At 49.7% G+C, this 21,727-nt stretch overlaps 1 protein-coding gene across 7 annotated transcripts in view; it reads right to left on the bottom strand.

Moving 5' to 3' along the window:
• Positions 1-2,822: 2,822 nt before the first annotated feature.
• DLG3 (discs large MAGUK scaffold protein 3) overlaps positions 2,823-21,727 on the bottom strand; it is a 54,186-nt gene continuing 35,281 nt past the window's right edge. For 4 of the 7 annotated variants that reach the window (XM_019798334.2, XM_034649118.1, XM_019798337.2 and 1 more), the window contains 10 exons: positions 15,422-15,598; positions 15,124-15,199; positions 14,201-14,300; positions 10,507-10,548; positions 9,143-9,193; positions 8,425-8,526; positions 7,682-7,854; positions 7,175-7,284; positions 6,277-6,368; positions 2,823-5,073 (listed from right to left, as the gene is read on the bottom strand). In XM_019798334.2, the coding sequence (XP_019653893.1) occupies positions 4,967-5,073; positions 6,277-6,368; positions 7,175-7,284; positions 7,682-7,854; positions 8,425-8,526; positions 9,143-9,193; positions 10,507-10,548; positions 14,201-14,300; positions 15,124-15,199; positions 15,422-15,598 (1,030 nt within the window). In that variant the 3' untranslated portion in view covers positions 2,823-4,966. Of the gene's footprint in view, positions 5,074-6,276; positions 6,369-7,174; positions 7,285-7,681; positions 7,855-8,424; positions 8,527-9,142; positions 9,194-10,506; positions 10,549-12,300; positions 12,347-14,200; positions 14,301-15,123; positions 15,200-15,421; positions 15,599-21,727 lie in introns of all 7 variants that reach the window. The other 3 variants (XM_019798335.2, XM_019798336.2, XM_034649117.1) reach the window with 3 other exon arrangements.

Genomic DNA, 21,727 nt, shown 5'->3' with positions numbered 1-21,727 from the left:
GACAGAGAGAGGGCTCATAAGTGGGGGGCAGGGCAGAGGCAGAGGGAGAAGCAGACTCCCCGCTGAGCAGGGAGCCCAATGCGGGGCTCGATCCCAGGACCCCAAGATGATGACCTGAGCCGAAGGCAGACGCTTCACCGACTGAGCCACCCAGGCGCCCCAGGAGGAGAACTCTTGAACCGAGTCTTAAAAATATTGCAAGGAGTCTTCCGGGTAAGCAAGATGGGGGGGCAGCAATGGGCAGAAGTGTGAGCGAAAACATGGGACTGTGGTGTTGGGGGCATGGAGCGGATGGACGTGGCAAAAGGTGAGGCAGGGGAGAAGGGCCAAGGCCTGGTGGCAGAAGGGCCATGCTAAGGACCCTGAACTTTCCCCTGTAAGCAGCAGGGCCCCATAGGAGGTGGAGAGCATCAGTGGCCAGTTCTGTGGGCTACGTGGAGGATGGCTGTGGGGACGGCAAGGCCAGTCAGGAGAACATCCTCTGGCCGCTGCCCTTCACAGTGAGCAGGCGGGTCCGAATCCTTGCTCTCGGGCCACCCACCTCCCGGTCCTTCGAAGGACACCAAACACTTCCGGTTGGCGTGTGGGTGGCGGGGCAGGGACAAGACACGCAGGGAGTTCGTTTGTCTTGCCGTGAAAGCCCCCGGTGGGTATCGCACCGTGACCGTGGGCTCGGCTCCGCGAAGGAGGAGCTGGTCGTGGCCTTGCGGCGGGTCCCCGGCGGGGCGCACGGGGCCCAGACCCTGTTCGCAGGGGAGGCCGTGCTGCTCTTTGCTGTAAGTAATGGGGGAGGGGCTTTTCCACGTGGGGAATTCGACCTTGGGGAAGTTATCTGTGTGGTGACAGAACGTCCTAGAGGTGCCAGGGCGCTGACCAGATCAAAGGATTCATGGAACCGGGGCCTTGAAATCCTGGGCAGGAGCAGGCCTGAGGGCGGAGCTTGGGAATGCTGACAGCAGACAGAAATCGCCACCGGGCCGACAGCGTGGGGCGCTTCTCCCCAGCTTCACCCCTCCTGTTTTGGACCCACTCATCTCATGTCTACAAGGGTTTCTGACCCCTTGGGCTTCCAGGGATTGGCACCAGGCATGTGCTGTCCCTGTGGAATTTCTGCTCGAGCCCGGTGTCCCTTCAGTCCCATCCTTTCTTGCTTGACCCTTGATCTCCTGGCTCTCCCCAGTCCCGCTGCTCGGCTCCCCCTTTCCTGTGCATGACTTTCGGACAAAGCTTTTGCCTTCATTCGGTAATTTCTAGCAGCACGTCCACCTCAAGAGAAGGTTGACCATCTGTATCTGGACCAATGGTTTTTGGCATCGTGAGTCTTAGCTGACGAAGGTTTTCATGTAAGTAAGGTAGGTCAAAGATGAAGAAAGCGAGACGGGGTTCGCTGGGTTGTCAGCAGCAGCGGAACTGGGGCGCGGTCCCGGCCCTGACTCCCCGGGGGAGAAGGGGCTCTAGCCATCTGGTCACAGCAGAGCTTGGGGGCGGGTCCGCCTTCGGTGTTTCTGAGTTGCTCAGTTTCTTCCCCCTGGGGCTGAATTTTCTTTAGCTGAGCCTCTCCTAGGAGGAAGAGCAGCTGTCAAGACAGACTGAGCCTCAGCAGGGCTGGGTGACAAGGCCGGGTCTTTGTTCCCTTTGCACTGGGGAGCTGGATTCCCTTAAGCCCTCAAGGAGCATTTTGGGGACTCCCTTTTGTTGGCCTGCCTTCTGGCAAATGAGAGAACGTGTCAAAGGAAGCATCCTGCAAACGGTAAAGGGCCACAGACAGGTAAGGAGTAGCCTCCTTCCTGTGGCTTAGCCCACACACGTCAGGGCTTCTGATCAGCGATCGCTCTTGCCCGGAATCCCGGCAGGGGGCTCCTCAGGCTGTTCCACAGCATGGAAGTTGCGGGGCCATCAGCCGGGTCAGGCGTGCCTGCTCTCGGGCTCCTCTCTTCAGGGGGCCTGCCACCTGCTCGGCCACCTGGGGCCTACCCTGCGCCCGTCTCCCCCCTCGCTTTTCCCTGAGCTCTCAGTGGTTTCTGGAAACACCACCGGGAGCCAGTAGGCCAGCTTTTTCTTGCCGGATTTATCGCTCAGCTCCCTGCTGGTAGCTTGGCCCCTGCTTTCTCCTTAACAAATGTCTCCCGTCTTGTGTACCTTTTGGGAAAATGTCAGCATCTTGCCACCTAGTCAGTGCTGTGAGGCAGCGTTTGGGGGCCGTAGTGGAAGACCAAGCATATAGCTTTCTCAGAGGACTGGGTACAACCACAGTGGTCTGTGACCGTCCAGAAGAACACCCGACTCAAGTCAGCGGATGGTCACGAGGTAGAGTCTTTTGAGGAACTTTTTTTTAAAGATTTTATTTATTTGAGAGAGAGCGTGTGAGCAAGAGAGAAGCAGGGGCTGCTCAGCAGAGGGAGAGGGAGCAGCAGGCTCCCTGCTGAGCAGGGAGCCCGATGTGGGCCTTGATCCCAGGACGCTGAGCTGAAGGCAGCCAGTTACCTGACTGAGCCGCCCAGGGTCCCTCTTCTGCAGATTTATTTATTTTTGAGAGAGTGCGTGTGGGCGAGGGCAATCGGAGGAGGGGAGAGGAGGGAGAAGCAGAGGGGCAGAGGGACAAGCAGACTCAGCGCTGAGCGCGGAGCTGGACGTGGGGCCCGATCTCCCGACCCTGAGATCACGAACCGAGCCGAAATCAAGGGTCGGACACTTCACTGACTGAGCCACCCCAGACCCCTGAGTAAAGAGTCTTTTGGACCCCAAAGGTTTGAGACTTTTTCCCGCAGCGGTGCCCCCAACCCTCCCTTCTCGACCCCATGAAGAAGGTCTCTGAGCCACAGTTCATTGCAACTATCGTTTATTAAAAAATATATGTCTCCTTGGAAGGAACACTGGTAAACCAACTAGTGTCATGCTTACTTTGAGTCTTGATTTCCTTCCCTGGGAGGGGCAGAGGGTTGAGCATCACTCAGAGCACATCACTTAACATCAGAGAAATCAACACTCCCTGCTCACCCCCCTCCTCACCAGAGTCACCACCGGCCATCACGTCATCCCTTTGCCTTCAATCCAGTGTACTGCCCAGGTAAAGCTGCTGCCCTTTCCTTCCCCTCATTCTGGGCCCCACACTGTCCAGTTAGCCTCAGTATGCTGGTAGGAGAACTGTTAACAGGTTTCCTAAATTTGGCTGGTAGCAGTCCCAGCGTCTTCGACGTGGCATCGTTCGCACCGGTCACGCCACGGGCTGGGAAACAACGGACTCAAGCTCAGGGCAAGGCATGTCCCCGCTCTTCTCCCTAGTGTCACACCCATCGGGGGGCGAGGGAGGCACGGTGGCTTCAGAAGAGCCCGCTGGGGGCGGGGCGGGGCCCGAGCCACACCTGCCACCTGCACTTGTGGTCCGAGAAAGCACTCCCCCGACCACAGTCACTGCCTTCTGACTCTGGGAAAAACCAACACGGTTTCACGTCTCACCAGCAAGGGAATCTTAGCTGTAGGGTCACGTGGACAGCCTGAGCATCTGCTCTCTTCGTGAAGCAACAGTAAGCTACCAGCTGTTGGTGCGGGCTCTGGGGTAGGCGTATGGAGCAGCTGCGGAGAAAACCCAAAAAGCCAACTTCTCATCACACGGCCGGCCAAGCCCAGTGCGGTCCCACAGTCCCCACGCAGGGCCGGGAGGCAAGTGACCCCCTGTCCACATTGGTGGGCCCCACGGAGGGGCCTCAGGGGAGTCGGGCATGTGCCTGGCCCGTGAGCAAAGGGACACGCTGCAGTGCAGAGCCGCAGCTCCCGTTCTCGGTTCCCAGCAGCCCCCGCTTCCCCTCCGCTGCCTGGACGGCCACGCCGGGCGCACCTGCTCGATCACCAGGCCCGGCTCCTCCACAACGTCATGAGCCTTTAAAACACTTGTCAAATTGGATTCTACGCATTCACTTAAATAGTAAAAGTAAAATTTGGAATAATGAAAGGGCTGACACGGTAGCACAACATGGTTTTGGTTTAACAGCAGCTTAAAAATGAACAAAAAGGAAACCTCTCATGCAGACACATCAGGTGGCAGAAAACAATAGGCAATGTAATCCGGAGCACTGCTAGCCATTCTCTCGCTTTCCGCACACGGGACCGACTGCGCCTCCTGGGCAGCAGCTGCTTTGAGGTCACGTCTCCAGCCCTCGTGCCCCCAGAGAAAAGGCCTGATCACTGACCGTGTCCTAGAGAAAACGTCAGCTTTCAAGAGAATGACCAAACGCGAGTGCCCTTGGTACAGCACTTACTACCACTTTCAATCCCTCCCCAACCAGTTGGGATATAAGATGCCATCTGATTGGAATATGAAAATTAAAGCATTTCTCTAATAACACAGTACCGTTGATGAAGTCTCCATAGATTTTCTAGTCCAAATGTGTGTGAATATATATATATTATATGAGAGTGTATAATATATATATATATAATAATTTCTATATATTTTATATAAATTACATATATATATCTATATATAAATAAGATACTTTCTGTCGCCATACGTTGCACCGTTCAGGGCTGCGTGACAGCAGCATGAGAGGCAGAAATGCCCGGGAGCATCTCGGCACGCGGCACACCGAGCTCGCGTCACACGCCGTGCAGCTGTCCAGAGCCTGGCTTTCCAGCAGTCCTCCTCTCGTCTCTTCGCTTCTGCTTGGTTCTTATGAAAACAATGACTCTGATGGATTTGCACCTGTGCTGGCACTTGGGAAAGGTCCATGCAGGAATGGGCACAGTCACGTGATGAGTGAGATGGCATCATCCCAAAAAATAAACTAAAACAAAATGAAAATTTAAAAAAAACAGAACAGGACTAGAAAACTCAATTTTTGGGACATATCTAAAAAAGGGGACAAGAACAGTAGTCATTTGTTCTCCTGGTGGGGACAGGACTGAAGAGGGAGGAGGGAAGAGGGACTTGATGTCTTCTGTTCACAAGAGAGTGCTTGGTGGGGATTCTTCAGAGTTTCTCAGGGGATGGGACCCAAATGTAGTGCCCAGACTGGTCCTCGATGATTTGTTTGATCTTGTTATAAATCTCTTCCAGTGAGTCGCCCTGTACAATGGCTAAGGTGAAGAGGAAAACAGAATTATGAATGTGCTCCACAGCACCCCTAACCCCGCAGTCCAGCCTGCCCCAGCCCCCCCCACAGCTCGGCCCCGCAGAGATACCCACTCGGACGCGAGCTCTGTGAGCCTAGAGCAACGAGGGAAACCGGCAGGTGCTCTAAGCCTACGGCTCAATGTCAACTTGACGAGACAGTGAGACTAAGTGGCAATGAACGAGAAAATGGATTGTTCAAAAAATGTTTATTGAGCACCCATTAGATGCCAGAACCCGCAGCTCATGTTGTTCTTGGCAGCCATGAGGCCAGCAGCTGGTCACTGTAAACAGCCTTAGTGGAAGATTTGGAAAATCCAAAGAAAGAACTAGAAGAAACGGTTTCTAGCACGCGGCAGTGCTCCTGGGGCCATCACACCTGCTCTATGTCAGAGGTCAGCCCAGAAAACGAGGACATGGATGTAACAGTAAAGGGAGCTCCGAAACCCAAGGTCTGAGAGAGTATGACCACACATCCTTTCCCTACTTCACCTGGTGGCACCGCCAGCTGGGGTTTACTCAGCACCAACCTGCACATAAATGTCACTGTGCTTTATTTTTATTTTCTTCAAATTCTAGTTACTGAACCTATAGGGTAATACTGGCTTCAGGAGAATTGAGTGATTCGTTACTTACATTNTATAGCCCACCCCCCACCCGCCTCCCTGTGACTGTACTTTAAAGGTAAGCAACATGTTACTGAGAAACCTTAACAGCCTTTTAGGAACCGAACTTCTAAAATAGGTGGCCACATATACAAGCACGTGTGTGCGTGCACACGCACACAGTGACAGACAACTTGAACACCCCACTGAGGGATCGTCATCACCAACGAACATGGATTCAGCACCTAAAACACGCAAAAACGAGGACTCCACTAGGGGGAGGAGCTGGGAGGGAGAGAAGCCAAGTAACACAGGGAGCCTCCCATCTGGTAGGGACATGGAGACAAGACGAACAAAGCGATCCAAGGCAGCAGTCGGTGGTGGTGGTCGGTACTTCACACAGGCTAAACTCCTCCAGCTGGATGGAAGGAACTTAAGTAGTTTGCAAAGGTCTGACCTCCAAAGCTTCCAGAAACTCTGTGCCGGGTACCTAAGCCTTTTGGAGACACTTACAGGTGTTGGGCTGGTCCCACGTTACCAGAGCTGGGCAGCAGGGCCTTTTACCTGTGAAGTACTCTCCAAACTCCTGCTCCAGTTTCATGGCTTTGTCATAGATCTTATTTGCTTGTTCGTATGTCTGCCGTCGGTTCATTTCCCTGCCAAAGAGAAGAAAAATGGTACCAAACTGGATTTTTTTAAAAGATTTTATTTATTTGAGAGAGAAAGCATGAGGGGGGGGGAAGGGCAGAGGGAGAAGCAGACACCCTGCTGAACAGGGAGCCTGATGTAGGTCCCCATCCCAGGACTCCAGGATCATGACCTGAGCCAAAGGCAATCGCTTAACCAACTGAGCCACCCAGGCGCCCCCCAGACTGGATTTTATGTGTTTGTTTGTTTTAAGAGAGAGAGCACATGAGCTGGGGCAGGGAGGGGAGGGCAGGGGCAGAGGGAGAGAGAATCTTTTGTTTTAAAGATTTATTTATTTTGGAGAGCGCACAGGCGAGGGGGAGGGGAAGACGAGACTCTCCAGCAGACTCCCCGCTGAGCGAGGAGCCTGAAGTAGGGCTCCATCTCCTGACCCTGGGACCCTGGGACGATGACTTGAGCCGAAACCAAGAGTCGGACGCTCAACTGACTGAGCCACCCAGGCGGCCCCTGGATCCTATGCTTTGATTAACGTAAAGGATTGCTCCCGGGCTCCCTGAAAATCTGCTCAGCTGCCCTCCGAGAGCAGCAGTGGCCCACGGCTCAACATCTTGCCTGAACCTGCCAGGTTTAGAAGTGCAACCGCAATACAGGCGCGGACACTCAAATCAGAAGGAGCCCTCAGGGACCAGCTGGGGTACAGACTTGCCCTGGAGCTTCCACGGGGTCTTACCCTGCCCAACAAATCAATTTGTTTCCTTGTTCCCTTCCAGGGCCCTCTCCTAGCTGGGAGTGTCCAAGACTCGCGAATACTTACATAAGTGCTTCAATGGACTTGGGCTTGATGAAGATGGCAATGGGGTAAAGTTGTGCTTGCTGCAGCCTCTTGATAGCATTGCCAGACACATCTAAGATGCAGTGCTTGCCCTGAAAAGGCAAACACTTGTTACCAGCCCACCCAGTCCCTGTCTACCTAGCCCAAAGCACTTACCCAGTGGCAACCTAAACATCTGCCTGGGGGGCACCCAGGGCCACCGAGAGTTCTGGAAGATCCTACCACTGAGAACCCAGGCCCCACCTTTTGCTCCTACTAGCCAGAGAAGGCCACATCTGCAGAGGGGTCCCTATTCATGTCGGTGATACGCTGGGGTGGGTCACATGGAGGAGACACAGCCACCTCCATCCAGGGGCTGGGGACACGCAGAGCCGGCGTGCCCTTGGTAGGCCCCGTGCCCGGAGGACGCAGACCCTAATGGGATGTCAGCAGGGACATTTCGGTTTTTCCTTTGAGGGTTATATTTAGCAGGGCCCTCTCTCTTCTTACCCTCTCTGCAACTGCCCGCACTGACTGGATGCTGGTCCCATACAGATTATCATTAAATTGGCCTGCTTCGATGAACTTGTTGTCCTGAATATCCTTCTCCATCTGTTCTCGGGAGACCACAAAGTGGTAGTCTTGGCCATCCACCTCATTATCACGCCGAGGCCGAGTGGTATCTGAGGGAAGAAAGGAAATGCTCACGGACAATGACCTGCCCCAGGCCAAAAGAGATGACCTGTTTCTCTCTCACCTGGGCCCCGAGGCCACTCCAATATATTTGAGGTGAGTAGGGGGGAGAGTAGCTGGAAAGAAGTGTGTCTTGCCTACTTCTCTTGTAACTACCAGGGCTCACACACAGGGAGACATTTGCTTTAGTTTAAACTGGACCAGAAAGGTAGGGTTTCCTGGGCCAGAACTTGGCAGAAAATGCCAAATGTGGCACGGAAGCCAGTGAACCTAACCAGCTGTGCATGGGGCCATGCCAACAGCACTTGGACTGGGCCCCCCATTACTCCAATCCTTCCTGACCATCACCACTCAGAACTTCTCTCTAGGGGAGGAAGCAGGTCAGCCTGACTGCTTAGGCCTCCCAACCCCATTAGCCTTGTGGGAAAATCTACTGCTGCCTAATCTCTTCCAGCGCGTTAGAACCCTAGTACCTGGCCCCAGACCCTTTCCATAGCACATCAGAGCAATCGTTCCCAGGGCACTAAGGCCTCCCTTCCAAAGTCTTCCTGGGCTCTTACGTGGCACACAGGATCCAAATTTATGCGGGAACTCCGAGATCAGGTCATCATTGACTCTGTCCTTCATTGGGCCCAGGATGATCACAGGCCTTGCATAGTGAACTGGAGAAAGAGAGCATGGAGGTTGTGAGCGAGGCCTCCCACCAGACGGCCTCTTCCACCTCCAAGTCTGCCTAGAACACTGAAGCTCTGGAGCCGCCATTCAGACAGCGCTGAGTGTCCGTGGCCATTCCCTGGCTTTTAACTACAAAGACATCAGACAGCCTTTAATTTGAAAATATCTAAGTCCAAGGCAAGTCTGAAATCAGAAGCATCTCCCCTTCGAACAGATTCAGGAGAAATCTCTGCATGGGCACCAGCAGCTAAGCAAGGTTTTTTTCTGAGGAACCACTATAGGGAGGGACCGGGACCTCTCTTTTGGCAACGGTCACACCCACTGAGACTGACCCTTGCCCTCTTTGTCAACCTGTCCTATCCTCTGGAAGGCACCCTGGCAGCAACAAAGGTATGGTGAGGGGTGCACACTGGGTTTCCTTCCCCCTTTTCTATAACATGAGGAAGACGTAAAAGAGGAGGAGGTGCCCAGGGGCTGGATGTACGACGAGCCACGCCTTCCCACCCCCCAACTCTCTTCCCTCCGCTGACATAGCCAACCACTGTGTTGGGCCCCATGACCACGAGACTAGCTTGAAGGCAAGACTCTCCGAAGGGGGCTTACTTTCTTGCCGTGTCACTGGCTCATATGACAAAATTGCATCCTCGTGTCCTTCTGCAACAAAAAAGGGGACACGTTAGCACTTTGTAATTTGCCTCCCTGTGCCCTGGTTCCCCTATAAGATTCACCTCAGCCCCACCTCTGCCAGAAAACAGCCTTGTCAGGTGGTACTTGCTACCATCTGCCCTATGGGCCTGTCTGCTACCCATTGGCAAGAAAGCACAGGGAACCCTTCACCACCCCTGGGACAGGGGTCAGGAGTCCTCTTGTTCAGCAAAATATAGCTGACCAAAGGGACATGACCCAGAAGCCATGAAGCCTCCACCAAAAACCACCTCCATTTCTCAGGAACTGTTCTTATAAGTAACAGTCAACTGTGCTCAATTACCCTCTTGCTCTGGTAAGAACCACAGGGAAGCTTCAACTGATTGAGAAATACTGCCCATGTCCCCTAATCTGCAGACAGGGGAGTCAAGGCACTCATGCAGGCTAACTTTGCCCTTTTAAGGGTCTACCTATCCCCCCTGCACTGGAAAAAATATCCAGATAAGGGCTCAAAGCTGGGCTAAGGTCCCCAGTCCCCTTTAAGAGCAATGCTGAGCCCTGCACTCTCCTCATGATAGAGCTCCATACATCCTAACAGTGATGAACTTCTCCTAAAATAGCCACCAAGCCACTTGGTTCGGGGTGCCTGGAAGTCCCCCAGGGGCTGACAGCAAGGGTGGGGAAGGCAGCAATATTTGCATCAAGCCCCAGGATGCCTGCTCACAGGCTTCCTCTGAGCCTAAGACTCGTGGGCAGATTGTGCAAGACCTCCAGCCATAGCTCCTGAGAGGCCAGTGCTCCCAAAGTTCATGGGGATCCAACTGTGGCTTCTCTGGCTTGGTTACGGGATCTCTGCAGGAAAACTGGGCAGTTACCGGATCGCTTAACCCAGCAAGAAGACAAAGACACCGAGCCTTAACCTGGGAGGTCCTACAGCCCTGGAAAGGCAATTCAAGACAACATCCCACAGGAGCCATTTGTCTTTTGGTCTCTAAGCAAATCTGTAAAACTGGCAGCATTTACAGCCCAGGATGCCCATGGCAGGGATTTACTCACTGGCAGCTCACCCTTCCCAAGGCCCCAGGGACGGCTTTAGGTCAGGTCCTGGCCAGAGTGCAGGCCTTATACTCTCCTTTAATTCATGGCCTAAGCCCCACCCCGTCAAGAAAAAATGGCCACAGCATTTCCAGGATCTCAAAGTGTACATGGCTAAACGAAGCACTAGCCTCTGAACAGAAATGGCAGCCATGCAACGCTGGAATGAGGATGGCTGGGACACATGGTGGCGCTACACGACGTGGGGGAGAACGACACACACTTACTGGAACTGCTTTCGCTGTCACTGGTGTTGGATGTCACTCCCTCTGCAAGCCAACAAGAAAGAGACTCCGATTCAGAACACACCACTGAGAGGTCACACGCGGCACAAAACTCAGATCCTCCAGGAGGCAAGACACTGAGCTGCCAAGTCAGGCTGCAGGAGGCCTGCCACATCCAGGCTACCAACTGGAAGGCAGAGCTCCAATCCTGAGCCCCCGGCCACCTCATACTTGTCCCCAGAGCCCTCTTGGTTGGCCGAGTCCCTCCCTATACACTACAAGCCTTCCACTCTCCAGCAGCATCCTCTTCATCTGAATCAAAAGAACTGACTTGGATGGTTTCCAAATCCTATCTCAAAATGCATCTCCCAAGGCTAACAGCAGGAAAGGACAGGCAGTGACAGTAGCAAGGAGTCCAGGGGTCCCCAGCAGCCGGGGACCAGGCTGCTCTTGAATTCCCTCCCCCAGACAGAGCCCCCGAAGTATACAGTTGTGCAGTGCTCCAGAACTAAGAGGTTAAGCACTGGGTAAGTTGAGCTGTCACCAGGAAATGAGGCTCTGACTGTTCAGTGGGACCAGCAGCCCTCCTGCCACCACTATCGTCTAGCCTCCTCCTCCTCCTAGCTTGGCCTCAGTGGGGCGGGAGGATGCTCCTCCATCCACAGTAAGACAGACGTGGCAAAATACGGAGATGACAAACACAGAACACTGGGAGGCCAAGACAACCATCTTGTCTCAGACCACTGGGACTTGCCCACGTCTGAGTGTGGGCACAGCCGCCACGCTCAAAGGAGGCACAAGGGGCAGTTTGGCCCAAACAAAGGCCAGTGCTCCCAAGACAACAGGCAAATGAAGATGAAACATGAACATAACAAACGATGGACAGAGACACTGCTCGTTTCAGCCAAGATGACACTGTTCCAGACTGTGATATGCTGTGGCCCCGTAGGAAGGACTGCATGAGCTGTCACCCAAGGCTAGTTCTTGAGCAATCCCCCTTGGCAGCTCCTTTACCTTCACACCTTTATCACTTATTGAAGGAGAGTATACGCTGACAGAACCTGCCCAGCACAGCCATGTACGTGCCCCACTGTGCACAGAGGGGACGCTAAGATGCCGTCCTCTCGGTCCCTTCATTTTCCACTCTAGAATTATTTTCCAGAGAGGACAGGTCAGAGTTTTCCTGAGCTAAGACACTAGATACATATGTATAGATGGTTCATAAATGCCACTGAGACCCCCCTACCAGCTCAGTCCCCTAGAGATGCTCCATGGAAAGCTAGCCCAAGGCTGTTTGCCGAGGCCCCTAGACCTGCTGGGATGTCTCAGATGCATGATGGGTAAAGTGCTTCACAGTACTCTTGCCCCTAGTTAGAGAGACCAAAACAGCTCATTCTTAAGCCCAATTTTTTGGTGCTGTATTGCTAGGAGAAGAAGCCAACCATCGGGCACCCCTCACCTCAACAATAGGCTAGAGATGAGCTGAGTGGTCACCCCTGGAGAAGTACTTCTTGCCCACCTCATTTCTAAGGCGGGGTGCCAAGATGGCTCCCCACCCCTTCAAGGTACAAAAGGAAAACACAGACGTGAATGATAGGCTTTTATTAGGGTACCAGGGATCCAGAGCAAAAGTGTGACATTCAGAGCCACTTGTTCTTCCTCCTGCTGTGGTGTCAGAGTCCTCACAACTTCGTCCTCCCCTCACCCTTTGCCCTCACCCACATTCCCTATACCCCCAACCCCAGCATCTCCACTCATGCCAGAAATACAGTTTAGTGGTGTGTAAGTTTGACTTACTCAGGTTCTTTGCTCCATAATAATCGTCACTTAACCCAGGGAAGTCCTGATTTCACAGACAGCAAGGACAAAGAGAGAGGGGAGGAGGGGGGAGGGAGGGGAGGGAGGGGAGGGAGGGAAAGAATTGGGACAAAAGAGAAAATAGAGAAAAAAGACAAGGGGAAGGAAGAATACAGAGCCAGGTGAGCATTAGTGACAGAAGTATGAAATACTATGAAGACCTATAATTATAGTGAGGTTAAGAATTTTGCTACAGAAAGAACACCCCAGATCAGATAAGATACGGGTACTTCATACTGCCCAACTTGCTGCCAGAGGGCTTTGGAGCGGACTACCTTTCTGAGGTGGTCTACAGTCTACAGCCCCAACAGGACAGAACAGGTAGACTCTCCAAGGCTTCGAGTACCTGTTTTGGCTGAATTTGTACTTACAGAACCCAGGTCTCTGCTCGGCCCCTGTAATCACTACTTCCCTCTGAGGGTGCACCAAAGAGCGGGCAGAATTATCATCATCCCAGGGAGCCTTCACCTAATACTGACTCACTCTGTCCAGACCCTTCAGGGAAAGCTTTGTGCAGTGTCAGGTGTGGCCTTCAAAGCTGACCTGAGTTGTGCAGACCACAGGGGATGAGCTCAGCTTCTGGAGGATAAGCACTAGGTGGTTTCAACTCTCACCCAACAGGCAGCCCCCTCCCCTCAGCTGGGCCACCCAACAGCGAACCCTCCCCAGGCTAGATCGAGCATGGAGGTTCTGAGGCTGATCCAGGGAACTGTGGTGACCTCCCTTCAGACCGTCTCCCACCGCTCACGAGCAGAACCAGCTGCAGCTCCTGCTTCTTACTGGGCTACCCAGGATTATGACCCATAACCTCCATTTGGATGAAGGCACCCTTGGATCGACTAGCTACCACTCCAGACAGCAATGACCTACATAGACCATGACCATGAATCAGGCTGGCCTAGACAAAGTCAGTCTCCTGCCAGTCCCAACAGCCCAGGACCCCAAGGCCTTCCTTAAGAGGCAGCAGAAGGGAGGCTTACAATTCACTATGAGCCATATGAGAAGTGTTTTACCAGCTTGACCTGGTGTTTAAGGTGAGGGTCAGAGCGGTTAATTTCCGAGGCATATGGTAGAATATGAATATTTCTCAGGATTACGTTGGTTTTTAAAAGTCAGCTTACGGCCTTTCCTACCATTTATTGTTTTTTAATAAATCTTTATTTAGCCCATGTTGAGTAATCCCCCTTCCACGTCATTTCCTTAAGCAGGAAGAATTTTATTTTGAAGGCTGGCTCTGTATCTGGAATGACAGTGAGTCTGTTGGAGCCGTGTGGACATATGCACATGCACGTAATTCAAGAAGCAGGTCCAACTCCAGGTGTCCAGGGAAGAAAAGGCTCTTCTCTTAACACAGATGAGTGAAGTTAAGGGAAAGAAAACACAGGAGGAAGAAGCCAGGAGAGCAACGCTGAGTCCCTAGACCTGGTTCTCTTGAAAAACCATTCTTCTAAACCTGACACTGTGGCTGAGAACTGATCACTACCACAGCAGAGCTTGGCCTGGCACCCCCAATGCCAGTGCCAGGGATGCCCTGGTAGGCCAGCCTTGGAACCAGTTGGTCCTTAGAGCCTCCAACATTCTTTCAGAGTGAGCAGCTAGATAAGAGAGACCCAACGTCTCCCTGTGCAGACCAATTTCTACACTGACTGCAAATAAGCAAGTATGCACACGCACACACATGCACACACGCATGGACGGACGGACAGACACGGACGGACACACACACACACACACACACACACACACACGCTTTCCGCATCTTCTCATAAGGGGAGGTGCAAATGAGGAAGAGAGGGCGGGGCTGTGGACAGTCTGCTCTCTGTACCCTGCTGCTACTTACGTTCCTGTATGCTGCTCTCCTGGGCCATGTTTTCTTTGCTCTTGTAAAATGGAAACTTTCGAGAGAGGCGGAAACTCTTTTTACGTTTCGTTTTGATCGACTGTGAAAGAACATGAAGATGGAGGGGAAGGACAGAAGAAAAAAAAAACAGAACAATGGATTTTAAAGCATGCAAGAAAAACTAAAATGGAGACAATGGTGAGCTAAATAAAAGACCATCTCTCACAAATGGAGTCTATGAGATTAAATGAAAGTTGATGTAAGAGGAAAATTATGTTTACAGGAAAATGTTGTAGGGATGTTAGAGGTTTCTACTTAATCCAGACTCACAGCACTCACTGGCACTTTCTAAAGGACAAAGGTCACCGTAGCCTCCTGGACACATGCCCTAAGGTGCCACTGAGACACACAGAGTCATCTACTCCGTGTCTCGCTTCCCTCTACCGCTCCAGAAGTTCTTTGGCCTGCAAAGCTCACAGAAGAAAAGGGGTGAATGACTGAGCTCTCATGCCTCATTGGTCTGAGGGGAGGTGGTCGGAGCTCTGAGGCTGGCCTTCCTCGCTGGGTAACAAGGCCAGGTTCTGTTCAGGGTCCCCACAGCTCTGACAGGGTCTGCGACCAGGGAGATACCCACAGATGGCTTCATGTACCCGGAACAAGTCAGCCTTTCCAGACGGTGCAACTTCAACACATCTTCCAGAGCCAGTAACCCAGGGGGAAGGGGGAAGGACTACAGACTGGACACAGAGTTTCAGTGCCCTCTCTCTGCTTTCTGAAAAGCAGTCAGTATTCTGATAGGACAGAGTCAGCCCCCTGAAAAAGAGATTCTGTTGTGTGCCCCAGTTGTCTTATCCAGCAGACAGACTCCAAGCTTCTTACTCCTCTTCACATATTGGCTGACTTCCTTGGGGATGCCCACTTACCCTGTTAGACTCAATCATCCCCGTCCTGGCATGGAACTTCACGGTTTTCAATCGAGCTCTTTCTTTCTTTTCCACCCTGTTTTGGAGTCAGAAAGGAGTCGTGTTACTAACTGCCAGTGAATGGTCTCAGCAGCCACCTTTGGCTCCCTGAGTCATAACTGTGTCTTGAGCAACAACTCTACCGAAAAGGAATGATACAACACATCCACTGCTCTCAAGCAACTCAGAGTATAACAGGTGCAAAAGAAAGCAATACCAGCAAAAGGGCAAAGAAGGCCTCAAGATCATGACTACTCACCTCTTCTTACTGGGGATCACGCCGATTTGCTCGCTTTCTCCATGCGGGGTCACCAGTCTCGCCTGCCACCACTCATCATCAGATGCATTAATGACGTGCAGAATGTCACCATAGGAGAAGCTGAGCCCCTGGCTTGGCAGGCAGCTGTCCCGAGTTCGATCATAATCAAACAGGGCCCTGAAACACACAGCGAAATGAAGTCATCATCCTAACCCTAAACACCAGGAGCCTGGCACTCTTGAAAGGATGGCAGAGGAAGGCCCACCCAAAGAGTCAGCACAGACCCAGCAGCCTCAGGGCAGACCAAAGGGAATTCCCCAGGAGACTGCATCCTTCCTTTGGTCTCGATGTTACAGATATGTGCCTCTTCTCAAAGAAATATCCCATTCTCCCAAAAAGGGGAATAAGAGAAAAATCTTTCATGAGTCCCAGTGACTCAAAGATTCTATCTAGACACAAGGTAGAAGTCCACAGTAGAACACACAACAGTCCTCCCCTTCCCCCACATCCCAGGGAAAGAAGTTAGCTCTACCAAAGGGCTTCCTCGGTTTACAAACATATCCTCAAAAAGTAGTTGAAGGCAGGACATAAAAATGTTAACTACAGTCTCAAACAATGAATGGTAAATGCTGCAGAGACACAAAAGAGAAAAGGACCCCGTGTCCTGGGACAAGGAAGGAAAAAGCTAAGGCTGACATTCACCCACACAATGATAAAGTTGAAAAGGACCCTGCAAAGAAACCTCCTAGTTTAGTCTCTCACTCTTACATAGAGGGAGAGGGAGGCTCAGGGAGGAAGAAAAAGGTGATCCACATCACACGCCTGCCTAACCTAGGGTGGATGCCAGGTCCTCTGACAAGACACGCAGAGTAGAGTGATAAAGGAGAAGGTGGGGAAAGGCGGGAAAGGAGCTGTACCATCCAGGCTTGAGAAAAAGGAGGAGCCCAACTTGGCTGTAGCTGGAAGTCCTAGGAAATGTGGTTGGAAATAAAGGTCCATGGCAAATTTTGGAAAGCCCTAAATATACCTGATCCAGTGGCCCCTGAAGATTTGAGAGTAGGGAAGTGACACGTCAAGAGAGCCTTTAGGAACATCAATCCACCCTCATATGTAATGGGATCCTCGTGTGGAGTGGGGTGGGGTGGACTGAAGGCAAATTTAAATCCCAAACTACAAACTCAAATCCTTCACCATCCACTGCTGAGTCCGGCTCTGGTGACGCTGGGGCTTCACACCGGAGCTCCCTGCTTCAGGGGATAAACTCACCTGCATGGAAGTGTCTACTTTTCTCATCCACCGGATCTCTGCTCATAGAATCACTGTGAATGGGTGATTTCAGCGAGAAGTTTGTATTTTTCTACTCGCCATCTAGGCTCTCTTTTTTATGTTCTCTGTCAACACCTTTGTACACACAGCCCGGTGCATTTCCAAGAACTAGTTCCAAGATTTAGACTTCTACCTGTAGTTCGGTGGTCTGTGCCTCAGCGGGAAGCTGCAAAGTAAAACCCACTATTTCCCCATGTGCAGGCCCAAATGAAATACAGAAGGTAGTAAAACTGTGCAGAGTGAAATACCCATCTACTTTTTAAACTTCTTGAAACAGAATTCTTGAGAAAGCAGTATCAGATTATTTGAAAATGAAAATACCCAAACTCTGACATAAAGCCCTTTATCTCCCTCAGTGTATGTACTCAAAGCAGTAAGGAGAGAGGCTGGACCAGCAGATCAAGGCTCTCTACCCAAGAGCTTCTTTCCTGGCTCCATGTGACAGGATCAAATCTGAATGCATTTGCCCTGCATTTGAAACTCAGTTTCCTAAAGCAAGGGAGGCATTTTGTCAGATGTTCCTACGAAGACGTGCACAGTGAAGACCTTATTCTAAGTGACAATGAGAAACACTAACTGTCATTCTGGGCTTCAAAGATTAAAACAAATGTAGTAAGGAAAAGAACAGAACTTGGATTAAGCACAAATTAGTTTGGGGAGGGAAGAAGGAAGATGTTAAAATGAGGTTAAAGATGTTAAAGGTTTAAGATGTGGGGCGCCTGGGTGGCACAGTTGTTAAGCATCTGCCTTCGGCTCAGGGTGTGATCCTGGCGTGCCAGGATCGAGCCCCACATCAGGCTCCTCCACTGGGAGCCTGTTTCTTCCTCTCCCACTCCCCCTGCTTGTGTTCCCTTTCTCGCTGGCTGTCTCTCTCTGTCTAATAAATAAATAAATAAATAAATCTTTAAAAAAAAAGGTTTAAGATGTTAAAATGAGATTAGGATGAGGTTGTAAACACTGGAAGGGAGAGCTTACTGGTGACAATCCAGGGACAATCCAATATATATTCCAGCACCCCACAGAACTGGAGCACATATGATCAAGTTGATATAAACATGTTTTCTGGATGTTAGGAAGCCAATTATTGGTCATTTTTTTATATATCTGAGATTGAAATGAAACTAATATGCCAGGTCACTTCCAAGAGGAATTTCAGATACCTTACCATATTAAGACACATGTACCACGAGCTAAGTAACAACAAAGTAAGTGTGGATCCCAGTCACTGAGAAAGCCAGCAGTAAGCACTGCACACGGCTGGCAGCGCCATCTGCTTTGCTTTTACCCACAGGCACAGGGGCCTTTTACAACTTTACTTTCAAAAATAAAGTCAACATAAAAAGAAACTGCTTTCAAATATTTGTGCTGTTTCTTTCTCTTTTCTAACACATTTCGAAATCACTGCTGCTTCTTGCTACTTGTTGATTACTTTTTTTTTTTTACATTCTAGACACTAGATATTGGTTTTCTTTTTTCTTTTTTAAAAAATTTTATTTATTTATTTGAGAAAGCAAGAGAGATCACAGAGGGAGAGGGAGAAGCAGACTCGCCACTGAGCAGGGACCCTGATGCCGGGCTCGATCCCAGGACCCTGAGATCACAACCTGAGACAAAGGCAGTTGCTTAACCTAACCAACTGAGCCACCCAGGCGCCCTGAGATATTGGTTTTCGATAGCACTCACCTATCCTTTTGCCATTGTCCTCCCAATTTAGTAATATCACATTTTGGGGGGATAAATGATATTTAATTTTACATTATTATGTAAATAGTGTCCATAAATAACTACCTTCCCTTTCCTAGAAGGTTTCGCTATGGTTTCTTTCCTGCCAGAAACACTTAATTTTTTATCGGATTATTTTTCTTTTTTTTTTAAAGATTTTATTTATTTATTCGACAGAGATAGAGACAGCCAGTGAGAGAGGGAACACAAGCAGGGGGAGAGGGAGAGGAAGAAGCAGGCTCCCAGCAGAGGAGCCTGATGTGGGGCTCGATCCCATAACGCCGGGATCACGCCCTGAGCCGAAGGCAGACAGACGCTTAACTGCTGTGCCACCCAGGCGCCCCTCGGATTATTTTTCTAACATCCCTATTATTTTGTAGCTTATTTAACACAGAGGTCTATTTAGCTTTACTGCTTCTTTTTGTTACAGCCAAAATATTTGAAAGCAGTTTCCTCTGTAGAGCCAGAAAAGAGGAGAATAGGAAAAGGATGTATTTTTTTTGCAGAAGATATTGTAGTATTTGAGATTTTATAGTATTCATATGCATGAATTTCATTAAAATTTAAATTTATAAAAGCTCATTATAGATTATTTGAAAACCATAAAGTCTAAAAACAGAAAAATCACATTTAATATAACTCAGAACCGTTCTTCATATTGTTGTGATACTGTATAATATTATGTAATAAGTACACAAAAAACAGATTTCACTGAAATGGAAACATGGTGTATATGTAAAATTTGGGAACATTAGTTGTCACTTGAAATTGTATCATTAATATTTCCCATGTCATGGACTATTCATCCAAACTACTATTTTTAAAGATGATACAATATTCTATTCTTAAGGATATTCATTAATTAAACAAGTATTTTTGAGCATCTAATATGCTCAGGCACTCTCCTGGGTGTTTAAGGGAAAAAAAAAGGAAAGAAAGCACCTGGCCTGAGTCATTTACTTCCGGTAAGGAACATGTTTGGCTCTAAGTTCCCTGGCAAACAAGGCAAAAAAAAAGGGGGGGGCTATTTCCCAATAAAAATTGGTCCCCAAGTCTATCTGGATTTTGTTTGATGAATTTGTGGATGAGGAACACCGAACAACAGAATAAAGTATGTTTTTAAACTATGATTTTGTTAAAGACACGGCAGCACATTTGAATTTGAAATAAAAGAAAATAAATTTGAAATTCTGAACCATAACGTCATTCTCAATTGAGAATGTAAAATGAATGAACAAGAATTTCTTTTTCTATCAGTCAGAACTACAAATGGAAAAAGAGCTTTGCAGGACATCGGAGCCTCAGAGGTCTCTAAGTTTCTTTCTAGCTTCAGCATTTCATGAGCTCAAGTCTTTCCTAGGTCTTCTCTACCAGGTTAAACATGCCCAATTCCCTCACCAGTCCTTCCACTGTCATGATGGTGATTTATTTTCCAAATCCACAATGTGGATTTTCTCTAAATATACTTTCTCTCTTTTCCCGACAACATTTTATTTGACTATGAGCTAGAAAACTTCCTCAGAAATGATAGAAAGCAGGCCCAGAGGCGCCTAGAGTTGTACCGTGGGTGACTCTCACACTGGGGCTCTTAAATCTCAGAAAAATTTCATGAGGTCTAAGTCACAGTCACATTACAAGCAGGGAAAAAAAAAGCTAACTCCCCACTTGGCTATGTCTAAAAAATACCTTTCTTCCATTATTTAAACATTCACTTTGTCTACTTTGTGTGGGGCACTGTGTTTGATAGGTGGGAGACACAAAAGCAAGATTAAGTCCTGGCCTTACAGAGTGTGCTGGCCAAGTATGTGGTAGTGAGAGGCACGAAGGCGAGATAAGCCCAGGCCTAAAAGCTTTCAGAGGGAGCATAGGTCACACCTAACTTGGGGAAGCTATGAGGAAGGGTTGACTTTTGAACTGGGCCTCAGTGAAGGTTCAGGATTTCAGAGAGAGGTGGGGAGACGCCCTTCTGGCTAGAAAGAACAACATGAGCAAAGGCTTAGAGGCAAGTGACCCAGGGTGTGTGGTGGGGTCAGCAGGACCCATATTTGGCTGCAGTGTGAGGCGCTCAGTCTGCAGTCCAGCTAAGGAGTCTGGCATTCACTTAGTAGGTGCTGTGAGACCGACTTCAAGGTCTCAGCTTTTTTTATCATTACCAGGCTAAACTTTCATGTGGAAGGTACAATTAAAAGAGAACAAGGGGCACCTGGCTGGCTCAGTCAGTAGAGCACATGACTCTTCATCTCAGGGTTGTGAATTTGAAGCCCCACGTTGGGCATAGAGCTCACTTAAGAAAGAAGAAAGAAAGAAAAGAAAAAGAAAGAAAGAAACAAACAAACAAACAAACTAAAAGAGAACAGGCTGTGTAGTAAACTGAAACCACCTTTCAAATGATGTATATTTTATGGAATCGGAAAAAAGTACGTAAATTAGACCTTAATGAATTTTGGGGGCACCTGGGTGGCACAGTTAGTGAAGCATTCAACTCTCGATTTCAGCTCAGGTCATGATCTCAGGGTCGTGAGATCAAGCCCTGAGTCGGGCTCTGCACCCAGTGCAGAGTCTGCTTTAGTTTCTCCCTCCCTCTGCCCCTCTCACCATCCCATCTCTCTCTCTCTCTAAAATAAAGAGTCTTTAAAAAATTTTTTTTTAAATTTTATTTTGAAAAAGTATCGACTGCCTATGTGAGATCTTTAAGAAGCATGCTAAACTGTGGCCATCTAGCAGTGACGATCTCTCTTAGGAACAGCCTAGAACCTGAAAGTGACAGGGACTGACTGCTTATTACAAATGCCTCAGGTGGGAACTGGTAAGCGGATGAAGGAAAACCTTTCTCCACAACATGGATATATCCTCCTACCCACCCCTTTTTATCCTTAGGGCAAGCACTAGAGAAAGTCAAGGCAGATACCATACCACCCCTTTTAAACAGGACTGAACCACTGTCCTGAAACTGAAATCCTATACATGGAAGGCCCAGATGCCATAGCAACAAAACTTTCCAACTTCTGACTCAAAAAGAGTGAGCAGAAAAAAAGAAAGCCAATTCCTATTTGTCTCCAGACACCTAAAATCACATTTAACCACTCTGGTACCTTGGTCCCACCCCGTGTACGTGAGTTTATTGACAAGATGGTGTGTTGGAAGACTAGGCACCTCAGAAACCCCTGATTCTTTCTGGGTCTAGATAAAAAGAATTTCAAGAAAGCCTCTGAGTTGAGGACTGGTCAGTTCAGAGGGAAACACTATGCCAGGAGAGAA

This window comes from Ailuropoda melanoleuca, chromosome X, assembly GCF_002007445.2.
Source record: "Ailuropoda melanoleuca isolate Jingjing chromosome X, ASM200744v2, whole genome shotgun sequence".
In the NCBI taxonomy this organism is placed as follows: Eukaryota; Metazoa; Chordata; class Mammalia; order Carnivora; family Ursidae; genus Ailuropoda; species Ailuropoda melanoleuca.
The sequence above is the reverse complement of the archived record's forward strand: the minus strand, read 5'-3'. Positions and strand labels throughout refer to the sequence as shown.